Source organism: Aquarana catesbeiana, linkage group LG11 (genome assembly GCF_042186555.1).
Source record: "Aquarana catesbeiana isolate 2022-GZ linkage group LG11, ASM4218655v1, whole genome shotgun sequence".
NCBI lineage: Eukaryota > Metazoa > Chordata > Amphibia > Anura > Ranidae > Aquarana > Aquarana catesbeiana.
Window position 1 is genome coordinate 274,299,559 of NC_133334.1, and position 18,788 is coordinate 274,318,346.

General features: G+C 44.4%; 1 protein-coding gene across 1 annotated transcript in view; it reads right to left on the reverse strand.

Annotated features, from left to right (window-relative positions):
- FHOD1 (formin homology 2 domain containing 1) overlaps window positions 1-10,479 on the reverse strand; it is a 163,233-nt gene extending 152,754 nt beyond the window's left edge. Inside the window, exons 1-2 of the mRNA XM_073603902.1 lie at window positions 10,456-10,479; window positions 3,700-3,806 (exon numbers count right to left, since the gene is read on the reverse strand). Of these exons, the coding sequence (XP_073460003.1) occupies window positions 3,700-3,806; window positions 10,456-10,479 (131 nt within the window). The remainder of the gene's footprint in view (window positions 1-3,699; window positions 3,807-10,455) is intronic.
- Between the last annotated feature and the right edge of the window lie 8,309 nt (window positions 10,480-18,788).

Genomic DNA, 18,788 nt, shown 5'->3' on the forward strand with positions numbered 1-18,788 from the left:
CCCATAAATGAAGGTCCGTACCTCAATATGGACCTAATGCTGAAGGGGATAACCTGCAGGGACTAAACACTGCACCCGCTATCTATAGATTAAGGTTGCAAAGCTTTGCAGACTACAAGCCTCATTTGCCACCTTGAGAGAGGGATACGTACTTCTCAGTGGTCCATTGATGCTTCTATCAGCCCCATAAATGAAGGTCCGTACCTCAATATGGACCTATGATGGGAGAGATAACCTGCAGGAGACTGAACACGGCACCTGCTAACCACAGATTAAGCTTGCAATGCTCTCCAGGCTACATGCCCCATTGGCCACCAGAGCAGAGTGACACATACTTCTCAATGGTCCATTGATACTTCTATCAGCCCCATAAATGAAGGTCCATACCTCAATATGGACCTAATGCTGAAGGGGATGACCTGCATTAGACTAAACACTGCACCCGCTATCCATAGATCAAGGTTGCAAAAAATGGTTATGGATTTATAATTTAACTCTCTAGCAAATTCGGGGTCTAGTGTTACACTGTAATCAAACTAGAGCTCCACGATTAATCGTTAAGGATCTAGATCTCGATTCTTTCCCCCCCTGGCGATCTTAACGAAGCATTTTCCCGATTCTATGCAGAGTTCTCTGCTCAAACCGACAGCTGTCAGAAAAAAAAAAAAAAAAGGCAGTCTGCCAAGTTTGTGATTATGAAAGATGAAGAGGGTGCTATGTAATAGTACGTGATGATCTAATCGTGTTTTAAACCAATAAAAAAAACATTCGTAGGTGAGCTAGAAATGCAATATACTAAATAACAATTAAACTACATTCATGCGATATAAACGTGCTCATAACAACTGGCCAATGAGCCAGGAAAAATAGTCCCAAAACAAAAATCAATGCTCTAAGGGAATCTTCTGTGCAGATCTTCCACAAAAAAAGCGAGTAGTCCTTCACCACAAACTGTAGAAACGCCCCACGTGCTCGGAGTAAATATTCTGCTTACCAGAAGGATTTGATTACTTTAATTAAAAAGTGAGTCAAACGAAGCTTTGGCAGGATAATGCCTGCTACATTGGTGTATACTGGAGATGTATAGAACTCGTCCTCCGCGGGGATTAAACATGGGATATATATAAGGAAAAAAAGTGGAAACCCATAGCGTAATTCTATTTATTTAAAATGATGTAAAAATAACACAGGAGCCAAGTGGCCGCTTACATGTGTGAGGGCCTTGACCCGGCACTGGGGCTGTTGGCTCGTCTGTGCTGGACGGTGCCTCGCGTCCAACCTCCGTGGCTGGCGTGCGTTCCACCAGCCTGACCTGAACTACCAAAGGGACCGGAAATGCGTGGAGTAGCGTGACCAAGTACCGCCTCAGAGGTACCATTTTCCGGTCCCTTTTTGGTATACAGGTGCGGAGTACACACAACTTTATCTTAGTCTGCCAAGTTTCACAACATTCATCAGCTGCTGAGCTAACTATAAACATTGTACCGTTTTGTTCTTTAGATCAAAGTAATGAACTTCGGTCTGTAAATGAGGGCAGTTTAACCACTTCAAGGGGAAGTCCAGCCTGAGCTTTTTAAGCTGGGTTTCTTCTATGGGTTACAGGAGTGCAATTCGTTTTGTACTTCTGTGACCAGTTTTCAGCAGAAAGCGGTTTGAATTCCGCTCTCTGCTGATGTCACTGCAGTCAGTCCAGGCACCGCGTCATCCCGACTTCCCATATCTGGATCCGTCAGCTGCCTGGACTCATGGCAGTCTCAGCGAGCCACTGAGACGGCCGTTCCCCCCCCCCCACCTTCACAGCTCAGCACTCCAATGAGCGTGGAGGATCGGAGCTGGAGAGATGCTGACTGATAGGCAGCATCTCTCCACTCAGGGAGGAGTGAGAACCGAGCCATCGGTGGTGTTCGGTGGCTCGCTTCTCAGTGTAGAGACGCCGGGGGACAGCTGCAGCATCGGATCGAAGCTGCATCCACCTAGGTAAAAGTATGGATATTAAAAAAAAGCCAAACCCATACTTCTCTTTTAACTACTTCCCGCCCGCCCTATAGCAGATTGACGGCCGGGAAATGGTTCTGTTATCCTGACTGGGCATCATATGACGTCCAGCACTATAACATGCAGGCACGTGCCCGCGGGGGGCGTGCAGTGATCGCTGGTGCTGTGTGTCAGTCTGAAACACTGCATCTCCGATCACAGTAAGGAGCCTCTGACGGAGGCTCCTTACCACGTGATCAGCTGTGACCAATCACAGCTGATCATCGCGTGAACCAGGAAGTGCCCGATTTTCTCGGTTCGCGCTGACAGGGAGAGCCAACCAGCCACTCTCCCTGTCAGAGGGGGGGGGGGGTCTGTGCTGATAATCAACACATTGATTATCAGAACAGCCCCCATCAGATGTGCCAATCAGTGCCCTATAGCAGCCAGTCTGTCCCCCATCAAGAACACCAGTCAGTGCCCATTACAGTACCAATCAGTGCCCATAACAATGCCCCATCAGTAATGCCTGTCAGTGCCCTTCAGATGCCAATCAGTAATGCCTGTCGGTGCCCTTCAGGTGCCAATTAGTAATGCTTGTCAGTAGCTCATCAGTGCTGCCTATCCAGGGCCATTTATCAGTGCCCATCAGTTCCGCCCATCAGTGCCTCCTATCAGAGCCCAACAGTGCTGCATATCAGTGTAGCCTATCAGTGCCCATTATATCTACATATCAGTGCCACCTCATTGGTGCCCAACAGTGAAGGAGAAAACTAAATTTTATAACAGAAATTAAGAAAAACTTTTTTTTTTTCAAAAATGTGCGTCTTTTTTAGTTTGTTTAGCAAAAAAAAAAAAAAACCCAGCGGTGATCAAATACCACCAAAAGAAAGTTCTATTTGTGGGAAGAAAACTATAAAAATGTGGTTTGGGTACAGTGTAGCATGACCGCGCAATTGTCATTCAAAGTGTGACAGGGCTGACAGCTGAAAATTGTCCTGGGCAGGAAGGGGGTGAAAGTGCCCGGTATTAAAGTGGTTAAAGACCAAACCTTTTTCTGACACTTGTTGGTTAAAAGTTCAAATCAGTATTTTTTGCTAGAAAATTACTTGGAGCCCCCAAACATTATTTATATTAATATATATATATATATATATATATATATATATATATATATATATATATATATATATTTTTTTTTTTTTTTTTATATATATATTTTTTTTTAGCAGAGACCCTAGAGAATAATATGGTGGTTGTTGCAATATTTTATGTCACACTGTATTTGCACAGTGGTCTTTCAAATGAAATTTTTTTTTTGTTGTTGAAAAAAAATAGACTTTAATGAATTAAAAAAAAAAAAAAAAAAAAAAAAAAAAAAAAAACAGTAAAGGTAGCCCAATTTTTTGTATAATGTGAAAGATGATCACCGCGAGAATTGTGATCTTTATTCTAAGCACAAAAATCGTGATTCTCATTCTTCTCAGAATCGTGCAGCTCTAAATCAAACACAGATTTAGTAAAGCATTTGAAATCTAAAAGCGTTCACATGTGTGACGTGAAATATTGAAAAAAAGAAAAAAAAAAAGTAATAATAATGAAGACGATGGTGTGCGTTTCCTATAGCAATTGAATCATTGAAAGGGTTGTGTTTGCAGCAAGGTTCAGTACATGATGTCCAGAAAAGTTGAATTGAAACCATGTGAAAAAAAAAAAATCTCTTACCTGATGTCTTCAAAGAAAGCTTCCAGGTAATCCCTTTGTTCAGCCAGGGAGAGTTCTATATCCAGGTAGTTTCCATTGGTAGATAACTGGAGAGTGCAATCTTCCAGCTGGAAAGAAAGAAGAGAGTTGGTGAGATGTTTTATCCAGGTACGGTGATTTCCATCCTCTACTGGAGAGGTCACCTTGCTATAGGAAGTCCCCTCTACAGGTTAATGGCCTCCACTGAATGGATAATGTTTCCCCCGCTACAGTCACGAGGTTCACTTCACTATTCACTGTGCCGGCTGAGAAACTGCTCAACCTTCATGGATGGAAGGACGCCGGACAAGATTTTAGGGAACTGTAAAGGAAAGCTGGCCATACATTATACGAATTTCTGGCCCAACTTTCTTTTAGATTTACCAAAACCATATACAGTGGAACCTTGGATTGCGAGCATAATCTGTTCCAGCAGAATGCTTGTAATCCAAAGCACTCGCATATCAAATCGAGTTTCCCCATAGAAGTCAATGGAAATGAAGATAATTCGTTCCACATTGACTTCTATTGCATGCAATACCGCATGTGGCCAAACGTGGGGGGGGGGGGGGGGGGGGGCGCCGGAGAAGCTCGGAAATACTCAGGGACAGCTCGGCTGAACTCGGAAAGCCTCGGAAACACTCGGGAACGGGAAAAAGTATTGAGTGATTCCGAATATTTCCGAACGGCTCCGTACCGTTCCAAGTGTCATCGGCGCCCCCACACCTCTGGCCAAATGCGGTACTGCACACCCCATTAGCTTTAATTCTGCTCATTTTGCGAGACAACAGCAAACCAAGTCAGGATTTAAAAAAAAAAAAAGTTGCTCGTCTCTCAGAATGCTCGTTAACCGCGTTACTCGTTAACCAAGGTTCCACTGTAATATCAAATTCAAACCTAAACGCCTGCAACTTGTATGCAATCAGGCAGGCCCTTGTACTACATAGTTGTAGGTGAATCAATCTAAAGAAAATTGAATTAAAAAAAAAAAAAAATTGTATAATGCATGGCCAGCTTTAAATGATTGTAAAGTCTCATTTAAAATTAAAAAAAAAATGAACAAACATGTTATACTTACCTGCACTGTGCAGTTGGTTTCGCACAGAGCCGCCCGGTCCTCTAGAGCTGGGCGATTTTCTCAAAAAAAAAAAAAAAAAAAAACTCGATTCACGATACAAATCGAGTTTTTTTTTTTTTGGACACCGCGCCGGTCCTGAGGAGCTGCAGGCAGGAGTTTTTAGGCGAGGCCGCGGCTTCGGCCTAGTCCGCGGCATCCGGCCTCACGGACTAGGCCAAAACCGCAGCCTCACCTAAAAACTCCTGCCCGCAGCTCCTCAGGATCGGCACGGTGTCAGTGCCGGTCCTGGTAAAAAAAAAAAAACGATTTGCTGAAATTTTGAATCAATTTGACCTCTCAACTCGATTCAAGATTCTAATTGATTTTTTTCCCCAGCCCTACAATCCTCCTCTTCTGGCGTCCCTCTTCGCTGCTCCTGGCCCCTCCCTCTTGTCAAGTGCCCCCACAGTAAGCAGCTTGCTATGGGGGCTCCCGAGCCGAGTCACAACTCAATCTGTCCATTCAGACACGGAGCCCCAACCCGGCCCCGCCCCCCCCCCCTCTCGCTTCTGATTGGCTGACTTTGACCGACAGTTGCGGAAGCCAATGGCGCCTGACCTCACAAATGCTCTTCTGGAAGAATGGTCAAACATTCCCATAGACACACTCCTAAACCTTGTGGACGGCCTTCCCAGAAGAGTTGAAGCTGTTATAGCTGCAAAGGGTGGGCCAAGTCAATATTGAACCCTACGGACTAAGACTGGGATGCCATTAAAGTTCATCGGCGTGTAAAGGCAGGCGTCACAATACTTTTGATAATATAGTGTATATGGGACCATCAGCAATATAAAACTAAATATACAACATGTAACACACAAGGAAGCTAAAACAGGCCTTTCATAGCAATATACACTTCAATGTTTTGGTTGCTGTGCTATTTAAATGAATGGAATTGCATCGCATTTTTGCAACCACATGGTGTGAACGGCCCCTAAAGTCTGAACAAGATTCAATTCTTTCTCATCCTACCTGAAAAAAATCTTAAAATTCTGATTGAAGTTGTTCTTTTACTTTTTCCATTGGACCCCCCTCCTCTTTTTTTTTTTTTTTTAAGGTAGAAAAGGTTTTGATTCTTTAGGTTGGCCACATTGGCCTCCCCGAGTCTCTCATTGTCAATCCTTTAGGACAACACAAATATCTCTGCCACGTGAGCGGTGGAGGCATGACTTGCTTTTCTATAGACCGTCTATGGTCATCTCAGGTGTCATTGTTCTGAGCGCACGTCAATGTGACATTGTTCTGGGTAAAAGGTCAGTGTTCTATTGTTTCTGGGCCTGGGGACAAGGGAATTGTGCCATTGTGACCTCAACTGTCACTAGGTCTCTGCACTGGGACCTGTGGTGCCAGTGTAGCATTCATTTGGGTCACCAAGTGTCCGTGTGCTACTATTCCAACATCCTGTGTTTTGCCTTAATTATAGCACCCCAAGTATCAATTGTTCTAGTACCCTGAGTGATAGCGTGTTCTAGCACAATAAGAGCCAGCATGCCACTGCCCTGGCACCCCAAAAGCCAGTGCCACTGCCTTGGCACCCCAAAAGCCAGTGCCACTGCCCTGGCACCCTAAAAGCCAGTGCCACTGTCCTGGCACCCTAAAAGCCAGTGCCACTGTCCTGGCACCTTAAAAGCCAGTGCCACTGTCCTGGCACCCTAAAAGCCAGTGCCACTGCCCTGGCACCCTAAAAGCCAGTGCCACTGTCCTGGCACCCTAAAAGCCAGTGCCACTGTCCTGGCACCCTAAAAGCCAGTGCCACTGTCCTGGCACCCTAAAAGCCAGTGCCACTGCCCTAGTACCCTAAAAGTCAGTGCCACTGCCCTAGCACCCTAAAAGCCAGTGCCACTGCTCTAATACCCCTGAATGGCAATGCCACTGCCCTGGTGTCCTAAAAGTCAGTGCCACTGCCCTGGTGCCCTAAAAGTCAGTGCCACTGTCCTGGCGCCCTAAAAGCCAGTCCCACTGTCCTGGCACCCTAAAAGCCAGTGCCACTGCCCTAGCACCCTAAAAGCCAGTGCCACTGCCCTAGCACCCTAAAAGCCAGTGCCACTGCCCTACCAACCTAAAAGCCAGTGCCACTGCTCTAATACCCCTGAATGGCAATGCCACTGCCCTGGTGCCCTAAAAGTCAGTGCCACTGCCCTGACATCCTGAATGGAAGTACCACTGTCCTGGTACCCTAAAAAGGTAGTGTCATTATCCTAGCACCCTAAATGCCAGTACCACTGCCTTGGCATCCTAAAAGCCAGTACCACTGTCCTAGCAACCTAAATGCCAGTGCCACTGTCCAAGCACCTTAAAAGGCTGTGCCACTGCCCTGGCACCCTAAATGCCAGTGCCACCGCCCTGACATCCTTATTGGCAGTACCACGGTCCTAGTACCCTAAAAGGTAGTGTCATTATGCTAGCAACCTAAATGGCAGTGCCACTATTTCTGCTCCTTAAATGGCAGTGCCAGCGTTTCTGCAACCTAAATGTCAATGTGCCACTATTTTAGCATCCTAACTGGCAGAACACCATAGCAATGTTCTAGCAGCACAACGTGCCAGAGTGTTACTGTTCCAATACACTGAACAATAGTGGGCCTACATTCTAGAGCAGCTTGCCAATGCCACCATGACGGAGTGTGTTGTTGTTCAAGTATCCCATGAGTCAGGGTGCCACTAATCTGTGACACCAAATAACTGCCAAAGAACCAAAGTATGATTCCACGAGCGTTCTTAGAGAAGCCTCAAAAACCAAGACTTTCCCACAGCCCATGTATTAGTGAGCCAGTATTCCAGCACCTCAAATGACCATCTGCTATTGTTCTATCACAGAAGTTGGCGATTATTCCAGTACCCCATCTGTCAGTGTACCACGGCTCCCCAACACCAAATATTAAATGGTAGAGAATCTATGTTTGCCTCAATGATCAACCTTCGAGAAGACCGATAAAACAAGTTGACAAGACTTTTCCATGGTCATCATCACCGTCTGTTCCCCCCTCTGCCAGCTCCTCCGGCACTCTGGCTTGTCAGTGAAATGATGTTTATGAGGAATTTTGTTCCATTACGTAATCTAGCCAACACGGTACAGGAACACAGCAAAACATTGAGAAATCACGACCATTCCAAAAAAGCAATAATCTCAAAAGAATCTAAAAAAATACGTCTTTAAAGAGAACCCTTCATGGAGGTTGAGACACGTCAGTCATCATGAGCCATATTTTAGAGCGGCCTTCTTACCCAGAAGGTCTTGGGGAAGCCCTGGTAAAATTAACCTATGGAGGGTCAATGGAAATAATGCCCCTTAAATTGATGATGTGGGGAGGCAGTGGTTGCCACCCTTACAGAAAGCTTAAAAAAAAGAGAATTGGCGTCATGCCACTCGCTCTGCCAAGTGTGTATGGACACACAACTATGCAGGCACCTTAGAATGGGAGGTCAATCAGCCACAGGACAAGGAACCCCTAGAAATCTCTGGAAGAACCCTAAACTTTTTATCTATCAGGTAATGCGCTAGACCAGTAGTCTTCAAAACTGCTGCCCTTTGCTCACCTGGGGCGCTGTTCCTCTTACCAATACAAGACACTATTCCTCCCACTGACACAAACTATGGGGCACTATTCTTCGTACTGACACCAATAATGGGCTACGAGTCCTCCTACTGACACAAATGATGGGGAACTAATTCCTTCAACTGACACCAATATTGGGGCACTATTCCTACCACTGAAACCAAAGATGGGGTACTATTCTTCCTACTCACACCAATAATGGGGTACTATTCCTTCCACTGACACCAACAATGTGGTACTATTCTTCCGATTGACACCAATGATGGGGTACTATTCCTCCCACTGACACCAATGATGGGGTACTATTCTTCCTACTCACACCAATAATGGGGTACTATTCCTCCCATTGACACCAATAATGGGGTACTATTCCTCCCACTGACACCAATGATGGGGTACTATTCCTCCCACTGACACCAATGATGGGGTAATTATTCTTCCTACTTACACCAATGATGGGGTATTATTCCTTCCACTGACACCAACAATGGGGCACTATGCCTTACAGTGATACCAACGATGGGGCACTATCCCTTACAGTGATACCAACCATGGGACACCATTCCTCTCACTGATACCAATGATGGGGTTCTATTCTTTCCACTAACACCAACAATGAGGTACTATTCTCTATTATTGACACCAATGATGGGGCACTATTCCTCCTACTAACACCAGTAATGGGGTACTATTCCTCCCACTGATACCAATGATGGAGTAATTATTCTTCCTACTTACACCAACGATGGGGTATTATTCTTCCACTGACACCAACGATGGGGTATTATTCGTCCTATTGACAACAACGATGGGGCACTATTCTTCCTATTGACACCAATGATGGGGCACTATTCCTCCCACTAATACCAACAATGGGGTACTATTTCTCCCACTGACACCAACAATGGGGTACTATTTCTTCCACTGACACCAACAATGGGGTACTATTTCTTCCACTGACACCAACAATGGGGTACCATTTCTTCCACTGACACCAACAATGGGGTACCATTTCTTCCACTGACACCAACATCCGGCACCCCTAAAGTCTTAAGGACAGTAAGCTAGACCTTTGTTTAGAAAGTCTGGAGACCCCCTGCACTATGCTCTCTTGTATTCTTTCATTCAGTAACAAGATTTCCCTGATCAGAAGAGGGCTGCATTGGCAAAGCATGTCTGTAATAAGAACTAGGATGGTTCTTCCACACTACTCGGCCTCAACATTATCTTAGCGCTATGGTGTCAACATCTTGGGTTCATATCTTCCCTGGGAGGAGGTGGTACCATGATGTTGATGATTGATTTAACGAGAACTTTAGCTTGTTCATAATGGACTTGATAAAGACCCAAATGGTCGAAACGCGTCTTCCAGAGGAGAGAGTTTTTGATACTGGTTTCGCATTGTCTACCACGTCACCCTGTCACAGTATATTTACCATGACCGGGCGGTAGCTGCAGGTCCAACAAAGTAAATAAAAGTTGCCGGCTTGCTTCCAGGTCTGTGGTTGGACACAGCACAATTTTGTCAGCAGATATCAGCCAATGATTTATGGCTGAGACCTACTAATCAGCTGTGTCCAATCACACAGGACACTGTACACAGACCAGCGATCTGGCTGTTTCTTCTCTCTGCAAAGCAGGGAGAAATAACAACCAGATCTCTTAGTAAAATAAGCGCATATTACACACATTACACTTGTTAGGCACACAGGTAACCCCTTGATTGCCCCTAGATGTTAACCCCTTCCCAGCCAGTATCATTAGTATATTGTACAGTATTATCACTGATAGCTGTATTAGTGTTACTAGTGACGTTAGTGTCAGCTAGTGGCCCTCCCAGCCAGCACCGCTATAAGTCTCTGATCACCGTCAATACCTGTATATTCTAAAGCTGTGTAAATTCCAGTATATACACCATAGTTTGTAGACTCTATAACTTTCACACAAACCAGTTAAAGTGGTTGCACACCTAGTTACACCACTTTTACCTACAGGTAAGCCTATAATAAGGCTTACCTGTCTGTACTGGAAAGATCTCCTAAACCTGCACGGTTTAGGAGATATTTACCATATACAGTTGCGCCAACGTCATCGCTGCATGCGCACTGAAGAAAGGGCGCGACATTGCCGTTTCCAAAGGGCCCGTGCTGTGACCGGCAGCTCCTGCCCGCACGCGGGAGTGACGTCACGCGGCTCTGGCCAGTCACAGAGCCGGAGCCCACGGCCTTGGAAGGAAAAGGGGTGAAGATGGATGTGGCCACCAGCGGGGACATCGCGTGCTTCGTTTTGCAGGTATGTGCAACATAATGGGCTAGTATGCTTTTACTTTGCAGGGGGGAAAAAGAGGAAGTAAAACCCATCAGGGTTTACTTCCTCTTTAATATACACTTATTGGGATCTTTTTTTTTTTTTTTTTTTTTTTTTTATTTAACCAAAGACATGTAGCAGAATAAATTTTTGCCTAAATTTATGAAGAAATTGTATTTTATTGGATATGTTTTATAACAGAAATTAGAGAATATAGTTTTTGTTTTTTTTGTTTTTTCTTCAAAATGTTGGGTCTTTTTCATTTATATAATAAGAAATATAAAACCCAGTGGTGACCAAAAACCACCAAAAGAAAGCTCTATTTGTGTGAAAAAAAAATGATATAAATTTAATTTGTGTACAGTGGTGCATGACCGCGCAATTGTCAGTTAAAATAGCACAGTGCTGAATAGCAAAAAATGCTCCGGTCATAAAACCTTCCGGAGGTCAAGTGGTTAAATATGTGTCCGAAGGAAGAAGAAGAAGGTAATGACTCCCTAGGGAAAAGAACATCTTCGATACCCATCCCTAAAGGTCCACATTGATATTTCATTTTTTTTTATTAGCATCTATTCTCCCAAATTCGCCTATTAAAAACAAAAAAAACAAAAACAAAAAAAAACAAAAAAAAAAAAAAGCTGATGATTTCCAGACAGGGCCCATTCTGGTTGTGATAATGAATAATAAGATGGGAGCGCAGATGGTGAGAAGAGCTGGAATGGAATCTGTGTGTTCCTGGACGATTTTCTTAGACCTTGAAGATGCGGAGATGCTTATCTTCTCATCACTCCGCACCTTGGCTGTGCATCAGAAACGGCTCAAGCTGAACAAATAGTGTTAATTGTTTTCGAGTTGAGAAGGCCTGCGGGGTAAAGGATCCTCCGCCAGAGATACACAGGATTAGGGGGAACGCCGCGCGCTCGCGCCCCGGAGGAGGGGGGGGGGTGTCATGGGACTATGCAGCAATGACTCATCGTTCTTCACAGATTAAGAAATTGTTACATGAAACAGATAAAAAAAATAAACAACGGATTGAAGTAGATGACAGAACTGATGGCTTTGAAAAAAGAAAAAAAACATTTTGCAGATAGATACCAGAATTCCTAAAGATAAAGGGGCACTCCATCCAAAACGGGACAATGCTGCATTTAAACTAATGCCCCGTACACACGGTCGGACATTGATAGGACATTCCGACAACAAAATCCTAGGATTTTCTCCGACGGATGTTGGCTCAAACTTGTCTTGCATACACACGGTCACACAAAGTTGTCGGAAAATCCAATCATTCTGAACGCGGTGACATAAAACACGTACGTCGGGACTATAAACGGGGCAGTAGCCAATAGCTTTCATCTCTTTATTTATTCTGAGCATGCGTGGCACTTTGTGCTTCGGATTTGTGTACACACGATCGGAAATTCCGACAACGGATTTTGTTGTCGGAAAATGTTATAGCCTGCTCTCAAACTTTGTGTGTCGGAAAATCCGATGGAAAATGTGTGATGGAGCCCACACACAATCGGAATTTCCGACAACAAGGTCCTATCACACATTTTCCGTTGGAAAATCCGACCGTGTGTACGGGGCATTACTCAACACATAGAATCTTTTTGGCGTAGGGTACCCATAAACATTACTTCTTACTGAAGAAACAAATGTCCCCACATGGTAAGCTATAGTCCTAAATCCACAGAGGAGCCACAAATCCAAATATGAGGTTCCGTCATTCCATAGCCATCAAGGAACCCAAGGTCCAAGCATGCTGAGCTATGGTGCAAATGCTACTACGGAACTGCAAGTCCCAGCATGCTAAGCTGTCATTACAAAGCTACTGAAGAATCCCAAGTGCCAGCATGTGACCTATCATCTAAAAGCTACTGGGGAATCACAGGTCCCAGCATAATGAGATGGCTAATGAGGAGCCCCAACTGTTAGCACCCTAAGCTCTTTCCAAAGCGACTGAAGGAGCACAAGTTCCAGCATGCTAAGCGGTCATTCAAATGTTACTGAAGCACAAATGTTATTATTCTGTGGTATGCACTATCTTTTAAGAACTGCCCATGAACCGCAAGTCCGAGCATTCTGTGGTGGCTACCAAGGATCCCAGTATGCTGAGCTATCTTTCTAAAGCTACTAAAGAATCACAAGTCAGACCATGTTGAGCCATCATTCAACATCTACTGAGGAACCACAAAACCCACCATGCTAAAATGACTTCTGAGGATCCAGAAGTCCCAACATGATGACCTGTTGTTCCAAAGCTACACAATTCAGCACGTTGAGCCATCATCCAACCACTATTCAGGAACCATATGATTCAGCATACCAGAATGACTACTGAAGAACCACAAGTCATAGCATGTTGAGCCATCAATCAACATCTACTGGGGAACCATAAGACTCATCATGCTGAGATGAATACTGAGGATCCATAAGTCCCAACATGCTGAACTATTGTTCCAAAGCTACTAAAAGGACCACAAGTTAGCATGTTGAGCCATCACCCAACCGCTGCTGATGAACCATTCGATGCAGCATATTGTGATGACTACTAAAGAACCACAAGCCACAGCATTCTGTGGTGCATGCTAAGCTATCTTTTCAAAGCCGCTAAATTAATCACAAGTCAGACCATGTTGAGCCATCATTCAACATCTACTGAAGAACCACAAGACCCATCATGCTAAGAGGACTACTGAGGATCCAAAAATCCCAACATGCAGACCTGTTGTTCAAAAGCTACTAAAGAGCCACAATTCAGCATGTTGAGCCATCATCCAACCACTACTCAGGAACCATATAATGCAGCACACCAAAATGACTACCGAAGAACCACGTCACAGCATGTTGAGCCATCATTCAACATCTACTGGGGAACCATAAGACCCAACATGCTGAGCTGTTGTCCCAAAGATACTAAAGAACCACAAGTCAGTGTGCTGAACCATCATCCAACAGCCAGTGAAGAACCATATGATGCAGCATACTGAGAAGACTACTGAAGAAACACAAGTCACAGCAGGTTGCACCATCATTCAATAGCTACTGAGCAAACACAAGACCCATCATGGTGAGATGACTACTGAGGATCCATAAGCCCCAACATGCAGAGCTGTTGTTCCATAGCTACTAAACAACCTCAAGTCAGCGTGTTGAGCCATTATCCAACAGCTACTGAGGAACCATTTAATGTAGCATACCAAGATAACTACTGAAAAACCACGGCATTATGTGGTGGCTACCAATGAGCCACAAATTTTAGTATGTTGAGCTACTAATAAGACTACTGAGGATCTAAAGAACACACTGAGTCCCAACACACTAAGCTGTTGTTGCAAAGCTACCAACGAACCACAAGTCAAAGAAGACCCATCCACTGAGAAACCACAAGACCCATCATGCTTAGAGGACTACTGAGGATCCAGAAGTCCCAACATGCTGAGCTGTTGTTCCAAAGCTACTAAAGAACCACAATTCAGCATGTTGAGCCATCATCCAACCTATACTCAGGAACCATATAAATGCAGCATACCAAAATGACTACCGAAGAACCACATGTCACAGCATGTTGAGCCATCATTCAACATCTACTGGGGAACCATAAGACCCAACATGCTGAGCTTTTGTCCCAAAGATACTAAAGAACCACAAGTCAGTGTGCTGAACCATCATCCAACAGCCAGTGAAGAACCATATGATGCAGCATACTGAGATGACTACTGAAGAAACACAAGTCACAGCAGGTTGCGCCATCATTCAACAGCTACTGAGCAAACACAAGACCCATCATGGTGAGATGACTACTGAGGATCCATAAGCCCCAACATGCAGAGCTGTTGTTCCATAGCTACTAAACAACCTCAAGTCAGCGTGTTGAGCCATCATCCAACAGCTACTGAGGAACCATTCAATGTAGCATACCAAGATAACTACTGAAAAACCACGGCATTATGTGGTGGCTACCAATGAGCCACAAATTTTAGTATGCTGAGCTACTAATAAGACTACTGAGGATCTAAAGAACACACTGAGTCCCAACACACTAAGCTGTTGTTCCAAAGCTACCCAAGAACCACAAGTCACAGAAGACCCATCCACTGAGAAACCACAAGACCCATCATGCTTAGGAAGACTACTGAGGATCCAGAAGTCCCAACATGCTGAGCTGTTTCAAAGCTACCAAAGAACCACAAGTCAGCGTGCTGAGCCATCATCCATCAGCTATGGAGGAACCATATTGTGCAACATACCAAAATAACTACTGAAGAACCACAAGTCACAGCAGGTTGCTGAGCCATCATTAAACAGCTACTGAGGAACTATAAGACCCATCATGCTGAGATGACTACTGAGGATCAAGAAGTCTCAAAATGCTGAGCTGTTGTTCCAAAGCTACCAAAGAACCACAAGTCAGCGTGCTGAGCCATCATCCAACAGCTACTGAGGAACCATATCGCGCAGATTACCAAAATGCCTAATGTATAACCACAAAATACTGAGCCATCATTCAGCAGCTACTGAGGTACTACAAGACCCATCATGCTGAGATGACTACTAAGGATCCACAAGTCCCAACATACAGACCTGTTGTTCCAAAGCTACAGAAGAACCACAAATCCAACCACGCCAACCTTCACCCGTTCAGTGGGCGAATTAAAAGTCCTAGCATGCCACACTGCTGGAGACCCACATTAGTTTACAGGACCCAACAGCTCCTACTTCATCCTCCGATGCTGATGGACACAATAACCCAGCAAGTCAACCTCTTGCATTTACATCGCACAGGAACTGTATGTTGAGGAACATCCATCAGCTAACAAAATGCTGCCTTGGAAACACTGATCTGCAGGATTTCTAAGAAAACTCGCATTTCATGCAAGCCACAAAAATAAATATGTTATAAATATTAAGAGGAAAAAAAAAAAAACCTCCCAAGCAGCTCAATTGTAAATCCATCCTGTTGATGGCTCTCTAAGGTGGACTTCTTAGAACCCCCGTCCCGGAGACGGCACCACCATTCTTTCCTGACACTCCACTCATAAATAAAACACATGTGTGGAGGTTTTCGGCTCGAGGTACATTGGCCACAAGCCACGCTGTAACATGGTACAAAAAATGTGAACTATGCGAACGCACACTGTCCGTGTTACGCGCACATCTGGATCGAGTTCTGCGAGCATCGTGTCGTGGTGATATGATCAGAAGGTTGTTCAACATACTGGATGAATATAAGCTGCAGACAAGGACGACACTTCTTAGTTGGACTCCATTTACTATGAAGCTGAATATGCATAGCTAAGGCCTTGCCATACATACAATGCCGGACCCTTCCAGATCCACCTGGAAAATGTATCGAAGTTCTGATTTTATGAACTATCATCGTGTTTATGGCTAATGCTCATAATAATAATAGCCCCAAAAAAATAAAAAAATAAAAAAAAGCAGTTTTTACTGCAATACTCGTCTTCAATCAGGGACTTCCCCCACAGTACATCTTTTCTACCACTACATGTCCTCAGTATTCCAGCCTAAATGACAGCCAGTATCATTCAACCTACTTCCTCTGAGCCCAGGTTGTCATGGGCCCACCCAAGGCCTGTGAGCCCAGTAGGTACAAGAACTAAGTTGGCTTCTTGTGCGGCTTTCCCTCTCCAAGTCTGAGCTCTGCTGTACAGGGACAGCAAGAGACTGATATCAAGTAAAAATGTAAATACTTGCACTACTTGCCTTTTTAAAAATACTTTTAAATGCTGTATTAATGATTACATGGCTGCATTCGTTTTGCGTCTTTCATACCGTCTTTGAGGTCCAGGTCCATAATTTGTGTCTAGGCAAGGATTACGTACCTGGCCCCCCCGCGCATGCGCAGGAAAGCTGCGAGTCGCTCCAGGATCCTTTGCAGTAGGGTTGCACCGATACAAGTATCGGTGCCCATACCGAGTATTTGCACAAGTATCGGTACTCGTGCAAACGCACCGATACCTGAAACCGATATTTGCAGGCTCGGTTCTTTGAGCTGTCAGTGGGTTTCCCCTGTTGACAGCTGAAGTGTTAAAGAAGTCCGGTAATTGGAGCTGTGAAAAAAAAAAAAAAAAGCAGCCGGCAATGTTTATTGACAACATTGCTCAGCCGCTGAAACACTAAAATTAAAAAGAAACACTGAAGAAATGACACTTGTCTACAATGTAAAGTAGTGAGTGTACAGCTTGTATAACAGTGTAAATTTGCTGTCCCCTCAAAATAACTCAACACACAGCCATTAATGTCTAAACCGCTGGCAACAAAAGTGAGTACACCCCTAAGTGAAAATGTCCAGATTGTGCCCAAAGTGTCAATATTTTGTGTGGCCACCATTATTTTCCAGCACTGCCTTAACCCTCTTCTTCTAACCCTCTGGGCATGGAGGTCACCAGAGCTTCACAGGTTGTCACTGGAGTCCTCTTCCCCTCCTCCATGACGACATCACAGAGCTGGTGGATGTTAGAGACCTTGCGCTCCTCCACCTTCCATTTGAGGATGTCCCACAGATGCTCAATAGGGTTTAGGTCTGGAGACATGCTTGGCCAGTCTATCACCTTTACCCTCAGCTTCTTTAGCAAGGCAGTGGTCATCTTGGAGGTGTGTTTGGGGTGGTTATCATGTTGGAATACTGCCCTGCGGTCCAGTCTCTGAAGGGAGGGGATCATGTTCTGCTTCAGTATGTCACAGTACATGTTGGCATTCATGGTTCCCTCAATGATCTGTAGCCCCCCAGTGCCGGCAGCACTCATGCAGCCCCAGACCATGACACTCCCACCACCATGCTTGACTGTAGACAAGACACACTTGTCTTTGTACTCCTCACCTGGTTGCCCCCACACACGCTTGTCACCATCTGAATCAAATAGGTTTATCTTGGTCTCATCAGACCACAGGACATGGTTCCAGTAATCCATGTCCTTAGTCTGCTTGTCTTCAGCAAACTGTTTGTGGGTTTTCTTGTACGTCATCTTTAGAAGAGGCTTCCTTCTGGGACGACAGCCATGCAGACCAATTTGATACAGTGTGCGGCATATGGTCTGAGCACTGACAGGCTGACCCCCCCACCCCTTCAACCTCTGCAGCAATGCTGGCAGCACTCATACGTCTATTTCCCAAAGACAACCTCTGGATATGACTCTGAGCACGTGACCTCAACTTCTTTGGTGGACCATGGCGAGGCCTGTTCTGAGTGGAACCTGTCCTGTTATACCGCTGTATGGTCTTGGCCACCGTGCTGCAGCTCAGTTTCAGGGTCTTGGCAATCTTCTTATAGCCTAGGCCATCTTTATGTAGTACAATTATTCTTTTTTTTCAGATCGTCAGAGTTCTTTGCCATATTGAACTTCAGAGAGTGAGAGCGATAACACAAAATTTAACACACCTGCTCCCCATTCACACCTGAGACCTTGTAACACTAACGAGTCACATGACACCGGGGAGGGAAAATGGCTAATTGGGCCCAATTTGGACATTTTCACTTAGGGGTGTCCTCACTTTTGTTGCCAGCGGTTTAGACATTAATGGCTGTGTGTTGAGTTATTTTGAGGGGACAGCAAATTTACACTGTTATACAAGCTGTACACTCACTACTTTACATTGTAGCAAAGTGTCATTTCTTCAGTGTTGTCACATGAAAAGATAGAAGAAAAGATTTACAAAAATGTGAGGGGTGCACTTACTTTTGTGAGATACTGTACATCTCATCATAGTTTGTAGACGCTATAACTTTTGCGCAAACCAATCAATATAAATACTTACTGGGATTTTTTTTTTTTTTTTTACCAAAAACATATAGCAGAATATAAATTGGTCTAAATTGTTGAAGAAATTTGATTTTTTTTTTTTGGATATGTTTTATAGCAGAAAGTAAAAAATATTGTTTTTTTTTTTCCAAAATTGTCGGTCTTTTTTTTTTGTAAATAAAAAGTCGCAGAGGTGATCAAATACCACCAAAAGAAAGCTCTATTTGTGGAAAAAAAAAATTATATAAATTTTATTTGGGTACAGCGCCGCACGACCGCGCAATTGTCAGTTAAAGTAACCCAGTGCCGTATCGTGAAAAATGGCCTG